This window comes from Tupaia chinensis, unplaced genomic scaffold (assembly GCF_000334495.1).
Source record: "Tupaia chinensis unplaced genomic scaffold, TupChi_1.0 Scaffold000275_1, whole genome shotgun sequence".
Lineage (NCBI taxonomy): Eukaryota > Metazoa > Chordata > Mammalia > Scandentia > Tupaiidae > Tupaia > Tupaia belangeri.
The window spans coordinates 6,132,711-6,140,681 of NW_006159757.1; the positions used below are offsets into that span (position 1 = coordinate 6,132,711).

A 7,971-nucleotide genomic window follows, 5' to 3' on the forward strand; every position below is an offset into this window, starting at 1 on the left:
AGGAAGAGAGAGAGAGAGAGAAAGAGAGAGAGAGAGAGAGAGGAAGAGAGAGAGAGAGAGAGAGAGAGAGAGAGAGAGAGAGAGAGGGGAAGCCACCAGGTCTGGGACTCAAATCATGGTTGGTCATGTGGGAGTGTCCAGCACCTTAACCACCACGCCACCTGCTGGCCCCATGAGTTATGAATTTTTAACATCTTCCAGTGGACAGGAAGGGAACCTGAATTTGAGTTTTTAGTATTAACATTGTATTTCAAAACCTCATCACAAACACAGTCCCACTGGAGTTAAGGGTCATTTATATCCAAAATACAGATCATTATTGCTGGCTTTGTTTACCTGTATTTTTCACTAGGACTTTGTTCAGATAGTGCCGAAAATGATAAACTGCTTACTTTTTCATGCTTGTGTTTCTCCTTTTCTTTTTCTCTCTTCTCTCTCTCTTTTTTCTCTTTCTCCTTTTCCTTCTCTTTCTTCTCCTTTTCCTTCTCTTTCTCTTTCTTTTTCTTTTTCTCCTTTTTGTCTTTTTTTCTGTCTTTATCCTTAGGTTTCTCTTTCTCCTCAAATAGTTTTTCGGGGAGTATTGGCGACAAGGAAGGTAGCATGGCTGGGACCCTCACTGCTGCAGTGGGGCTGAACAAGGGCAAGGCCATTTCTTTTGGAGGTAATACCAGAGGGGTTGGTGGAGCTTTCATCTTCTCTTCTCTACTTTTATCTTTAACTTTTTCTTTTTCTCTCTTATCTCTATCTTTTTTGCCTTTTTCTCTGTCCTTCTTCTTATCTTTATGCTTCTCTTTTTCCTTCCTCGCAATTCCATCTTTCAATCTCACTTTTGGGTCAACATCTTCAAATTCTTTTATTTTAAACTTATAAGGATCTGAATCTTCGTCTTTGAGAAATTCCTTCCATGGGTACTTTGTTTCCTTGCAGGCTTCCTTTTCTTTCTCTTTTTCTTTCACTTTGTCCTTCTCTTTACTCTTTTCCTTGTTTTTGTCTTTGTCCCTCTCCTTATCTCTCTGCTTTTCTTTCTTTTTCATTTTAGTCTTCAGTTCCTTTTTCAACTTCTTCTTTACCTCCACTGATGATGGCAGTTTGGTTTTCTCCTCGTACACCTTATGAAGAGGTTCAGGAGTAGGAGGAGAAACTGAAGGAGAAGAGATGTAAGGAAAGTTGGGAGGCATATTCGCAGGTGTTCCCATTTTTGCCTTTCGGACCACCTCGTCAATTGAGGCATCCATTGTCCATGAGTTATCAGAGCTGGAAGTTCCACCTGACAGAGGCAGAGGCGTGGATCCTGACTTGGTGAAATTGTTTGAGGAAGTGGAAGCTTTTGGAGTGGTACACTCCGAACCTGAAATTCTCTTAGGGCTAGTAAAAATGTCTCCTTCGGATTCTGATCCAGAAGAAAACTCAAAAGGATCTGGCTCTCGTTCAGCACAGGCTCGTGCAATCACAGCATCGATAGAGTCATCAATTGTTTTATCTATTACAATAGCCTTTTTAGGCTGATTCTCATTGTTCAGTTTTCCAGCTTCAGGAGGTGTTTGTGTTTGTTTCACCTGGATGATCTCTTTACTAATTTTTTCACTAATTGTAGCTGAAGGAGTCCTATTTGGTGTTTCAGGTCTGACAGGTGCTTGGGGAATATGAGTGATAACTTTGGGGCTCTTGGGGCTTTTGGGGCTCTTAGAACGTCCAGGTGATTTCTTTTCTTTGGATACAGTTTTTGGTGACCGAATAGGACTTCCAACCATTGCTGGTGACTGGGTGGTTTTAGGTGATTTCGTCTTCTGTCCTGGAGAACTAGTTTTAGTTTTTGTTTTAGGTGCAAAAGATTTTGTTTCTAATGGTTTTGCAGTTGGCAACTGTGATTTTGCAACTGGAGCCAACATTGGCGGCTCTGGTGACGGAGGTGCTACGTCTGTATTGTCCTGTACATGAACTGGAGAAAGCATTGGTGGAATCTTTTGAGTATTTATTGAGCTGAGTGGTTCTCGAGCTTCCAATAATACTACATCTAGAGTGTCCCCTTTAGTGCTTAAGAGTCGTGGTCGCTTCATGGCAGGCATTTCTTCGGCTTCAGGACTATCCAATGGTCTCTTACCCAAGAAATTCTCATCATTAATAATTTCCTCCTCCTCCAATTCATCATCTTCCTCCAAGGGAACCTGCATGGCTTCTGCTGATGTGCCTCCATCAGTGGGCACCTGCTCTTCTTCTTCCTCTGGTAAAGGAAGGGGGAAAAAAGTATTATTGGAGTATAACAAAACCTCTCAAATAAAAACAATGCTTCAAAGATGATTTTTAGGAAAGAAAGTAAGTCACTGACAATGTTTAGAGAGTAAAGCAGTCCGTTTTCCAGGATCTTTCCAAACTGTGTGCCATTTTTTAATTCTTTTAAGCATGGCAATCAGTAACAACAGATGTACAAACTGATAATCTTCCTTACACATGATCTCACCCCAATTTCAATATCTGGAGGTTGCTAAGTACTTCCAGGTTATCTTTTCCTGGTATCTTTGACTAATTATTTTCCAAACTCATCTAAGTTGTCTTTTACATTCCCTCTTCTCTTATGCATGCACATACACACATGGCCCTCTAAAAGCCAAGAAATGGGTTAATATATGATTACTATTCTTGGAACCAACAAAAAAGGAATAATTTTTTAGGACTTTTATGATACACTTTAATTCTTTGGACATAATTCATATACTACTTATACCATCTATTTTGTTTGCTTGATGCTAGCCACCTAGAGATGCAGTATGGTACGACTGAATACATTTGGCCTGGGTGTCGGAAAATGATGTTTTAACTAGAGTTGTGCAATAATGGCATGACTGGCCCTAAGGGATCTCTTACCCTCTTTGAGCTTGTTTCCTGATCTTCCACAAGAGGCTATTGTTACTTGTCCTGCTTACTTAACAGAGTTGTTGTGAGATCAGATTACTTCTTTCTACACATATTAACTTAAGCATGTAATGTATAATGATAAAGGCTGAAAGAGCTACTGGAGTTAGAAATAAATCATGACCTAAAAGAGCTCACAGTTAAGCAGAGGAATAAAGTACGTGTAGAGCACACAGAAAGTGGTTAGTGCCATAGATAGATGAAGTGCTACAGCAGTTCACAGAAGCAGATCTCCGCAGTGTCAAACATGGAGCAAAGTCTTGAGTAATTATGGAGCATATGGGATATTTGGCATCTGGAAGCGGTGAGTTCCAGGATGAAGGGCCAGAAGACAAAGATATAGAGGCGGGACAAAGAAAGGGTGTAAAAAATAGAGGATAATTTAATTTGTCGGGAAAGAAGGATACAAGATGAGAAGCAGTGAAAAGAAAGTCCAGTAAAGTTGCATCCAGATCCTAGAACTTTTGAATTTCAGAAAAAGGAACATGACCTTTATTCTACTGATAATTTGGACTTAATGAAGGTTTTTAGACATTAAAGAAAAAACTGGGGTATGTGTTGGGAAAATCATTGGTAGGAACAAATGGGGATGGAGTAACACAAACTAAAGAGGGGACTGAACTGATGTAGGTTAAGAGGCAAGAAAGATCTAAACTAGAATACTGGTAACATAGGAAGCGGTAGAAGAAAATTATCTGAAAAATGGATAGAATCTGATAAATAATTAGGGGTGAGTGGAGAAAAGGCCTAGAAACAGTGGTGTGTGGGTCACTCCCACAGGTTGGGACCACGAGGGAGGCCTGGGTTTGATCACTGGTCCAACCTAAAGCTGGTCATGGTGGTATCTGCCTGTAATCCCAGTGCCTTGGGGTGGCTGAGGCAGGAGGGTCACAAACTCGAGACTACCTTGGGCAGTATGGCAAGATTCTGTCTAAAAAAAGAGGCAGGTATGGTGGCACAGGACTGTAGGCAGTCCTTTTGTAGCCTGAGAGGCTGTGACAGGAGAACAGTGGCATGGTGAGACTCTGAAGAAGAAAAAGAGTGGAGAAAAGATTCAAACACAGCTTTGAAGCTTTGAGCCCTGGTGAGTGATAAATGTAGCCTTTAACAGAAAAAGGAAACAGAGAAGGATGAAGATTTTTAGCTCAATCCCTAGACACATTCTGATGAACAGAGTCCACAATGTCTAATAGGAAGCTGAAAATATAATACTGACATTCAGAAAACAGCACAAGATGAGAGAAAGACCTTTACTGAGATAATGAAATCACAATAATAGATGACATGAGCAAGGGAGAAACGAGGTAACAGGTTCAGAAATTTTAAGGAATACCTGTATGTAAAGACAAAAAGAACAAGAATAATAAACATATGAAGGCTCCGATGTCAGACATCAAGGGAACAAGACTTTTAAAGAGGGAGTTACTGAACAAAGTCAGACACCTGAGAGGTAGACAAGAATGAAGGCTAAGTGCAGATGTCACACTACACAAACCTGAAAGGCCAACAGGGAATGAGTGAGGTGATGTATGCATAAACTAATCACATTGCTACTTGATAATGAGTCTATCCTCCTTGTAGTTCCCAAGTCAAACACATGGAGTCATTCCAGCCTCTTTCCCCGACTCTTCCAGTTTTCATTCTTGTAGTCTGAACACTAGTTTCCTACTCTGTTTCTTCTAATGTGCTTTTCCCACTGCTACTGTCTTTGTAGTTCCAACCCTCAGCACCACTTCTCTGAACTGCAACAATCTGCTCACCAGTCTCTGCCTCTCATGACATCTTCCTCAGAACCATCTGTCACACTGCCTTATAGTGATCTTTGGAACATGCCAATCCGAGTGTGTGGTTCCTCATCTTGAAAACCTTTCATTGCTCTCTTCAGATGAAGTTTGCAAACAGCATCCCTTTGAACCTGAGGTTTTACTGAACACCTTCTGTACCGAACTCTACTGTACAGTAGAGACGGAGTCCCCTATTCTCTATTAGATGGTAGACTTTCCTTATCTGTTTGACATGCTGGGCTTTCACAAAAGCATTTGCTGTGAGGCTATAACACATATGAAAATCATGTTTCTGTTTTTTTTTAAATATATATTTTTCTTTATTCATGATAGTGTGTATGCGAGAGATGGGAGGACAGAAAGAAGGTATCCATAGTGTCCAGTCATGCTGTGATCCCCTTCTTGAAGTATGTCAGATCTTGGCACTTGTGTGCATGTCTGGCACACTTTAGGCAGAACCAGGCTGGAAATCTCAACCATGGTCACCGTATGGGACCCAGCTTCTCTTGAACAGCACATTACCCCTCTGCATGGATTGTGCCCCCAAATCACAATTCTTCTTCTTTTTTTTTTTTTTTAGAGAGAGATTTTTGCTATAGGGAACATGTCCTTGCTGGAGAGAGACAGAGACAGAGACAGACAGCAAGAAATCACCCCCCAGGAGGGATGGCCATACCTCAACCCCTTCTCCTCTATTCTCCTCTTGGGATTTTGGGCATGAATACACATGCACCTGGCATGAGTTTTAAGCCACCAGGTCCATGACTTAAACTGCGGTTGACTACGTGGGACTCCAGCAATGTTAACCATTATCCCATCTGCTTGTCCCCCAAAGTTACAATTCTAAAATATGAAAATCCAATTTCCCTAGTGGTAAGTTAGGTTACCCACTGCAGTCACACTAACTTAAGTGCTGTTCCTCAAGTACATGGTGCTGTGTCATACTTCTGTGCTTCTGCTCATGCAGCTCCCTTGGCCTGGAATGTCTTTGCCTTCCTGACACATTGGTGGTTATTTCCTCTAAGACTCCCATCACACATTAACTCTTCAACATTGTCTCTTAGCAACTAGAAATGGCCACTTTCCCCTTTTGAGTTCTACTGTATTCTGGTTATACAGACAACAATAAACATCTACAATATTTACTATCTGGTCCTTTACAGAAAAAGTTTGCTGACTCCTGTCTTAGACTAACCATGTGCAGGCCACTTGAACACTTCCTTCTTTCCCCATAATGCCAAGATAGACTTCGAATCTGCTCAAAAGCTAACAGGTAAACATATGAAAAAAAAAATCAGAAAGAAGACTGCTTTAGGATATTCCCAAAGTGAATGAAAATTTTTAGAATACTTATTAGTACTATACTGCTAAATTTCAAAGAACCTCCTTCTGCTCCAGAGGTTCATGAATCCCAATGATGCCAAAGTGGAAAGACCAAGGTTTGGCTTAGGCAGCAAATGGGCTTTTAAAACATGGCAAAATTCACCTTGCTCTTCTCCCTCTGGAGACTGCTCAGGATTGAGATCAGTCCCGAGGATGTGATGCCCTGGATAGGACCTTAGAAGGTACTGGAGGAACTGCTCTTGAGGGGATACCCAGGACTACTAGTAACACAGTTCCAGGTCCTCCAGATATAAGCCTGTTTCATAATAAGAACTCAGCAATTTGAATTTCCCATATAGTATGTTTGAAATTTTACAAGTGTACAATTCTATCAGATTAGCAAGATGGCTATCAAATAGTCATTTGAACTAAACAAAGTATGTGAGGCTTGACTAAAACAACAGAAAAGAATGGTTTTGTACAAATACTTTAGAAAATACACTGGTTCATTCTGAATTTAGAGCTTAAGTAATTCATAAAAGCATAAAAAAATTAGTGGTGTTAGTTCATGTTTAAATAAATGAAAAAAAACTAATATAAAGCTTGAAGTTAGACTTTAGAAGCTAAAAGGTATTATTCTGGGGGCCAGTAGGGGGTGTGGTACTTCAGGCTCTGGACTTCCACATGGTTGACAGTTGTTCAAGTCCTAGCCCAGGAGCTTGAAAAATCATGCCAAGTGCATGTGTATACATGCCCAAAATCCCAAGAGGAGAATGGAAGATTGTGGCATGGTCATCCCCCCATGGGGTGATTTCTCACTTTCCCCTCTGTCTCTCCCCCCTATGGGGGGAGGAGGCAATGTTATTCTGTTTTTGTTACTTATTTTTATTGCTTATTTTCACTTTTTGTTTATTTCAAGTCCTTGCTGCCAAGTTCTGCTCATCTAGAAGCTTTACGTGATGTAAAGGATTAGAAATGAATTATGAAACTAAATTATTACAAGAAATACTTTAAAATACTAAAGTTTTAAAACAGTTTCTTAAAAAAACAATGAGTTTCTAATTTTTATTAGTTTAATTTAGAATCTTGTGCTCATTTTTTAAAAAAATTATGAATTTGGGGCCAGCAGGTGGCATAGTGGTTAAGGTGCTGGACCTCCCACATGGCCAACTGCTGTCTGAGTCAGACTGGCAGCTTGAAACTCACACTTGGCACTTGTGTGTGCATGCCCCAAATCCCTAGAGGAGAATGGAGAAGGGGACCACAGTGTGGCTATCCCCTTTGGGAGGTTATTTTCTCGCTTTCTGTCTCTCTGTCTTTCTCAGTCTCTCTGGTGAGCACACACACCTTATAACAAAAATCTCTTTCAAAAAAGAGAATTATTAATTTAACTTATTATTATTATTTAAATTCACTAGAGACAGAGAGAGATGGTGAAAGTGAGAAAGCAAGTCTCAGGTCCAGGACTCAAACTACAGTAGGCCATGTGGGATGTGAGTCCAGTACCTTAACCACCACACCACCTGCTGGCCCTTCCTACACACTTTTAAAGACTTTATATAAAAGATTAAATCATAGAGTCCAGATCAACCAGAATGAACAAAAAATTCTAAAGAAAAAGCCTTAAACTGTAATAAGAACAGGAAAAGGAATAAAGATAGTTATTATTTTTTGGGAAATTATGTGCTGATACTTTCTTTATTTACTCCACTTAATTAATTATGGGACAGAGGGCACATGCTCTCACCAGAGGGAGGGAGGGAAGAAGGGAGAGAGAGAGAGAGGGAGGGAGGGAAGAAAAGAGGGAGGAAGGAAGGGAGAGAGGTGGAGGTAGAGAGGGGGAGGGAGAGAGAGAGAGAGAGCGGAAAGAAGAAGGGAGAGTGAAGGGGAGGGATGGAAAAGAGCGGGGACTGAGAGACTCAGATAGTGACAATGGCGGCAGGGGACCCGTAAC

General features: G+C 40.7%; 1 protein-coding gene across 1 annotated transcript in view; it reads right to left on the reverse strand.

The window, feature by feature from the left end:
- Positions 1 to 7,971, reverse strand: part of TAF3 (TATA-box binding protein associated factor 3) — a 229,043-nt gene that overhangs the window by 51,231 nt on the left and 169,841 nt on the right. Inside the window, exon 3 of the mRNA XM_006150038.3 lies at positions 393 to 2,221. Coding sequence (XP_006150100.1) covers positions 393 to 2,221 — 1,829 coding nt within the window. The remainder of the gene's footprint in view (positions 1 to 392; positions 2,222 to 7,971) is intronic.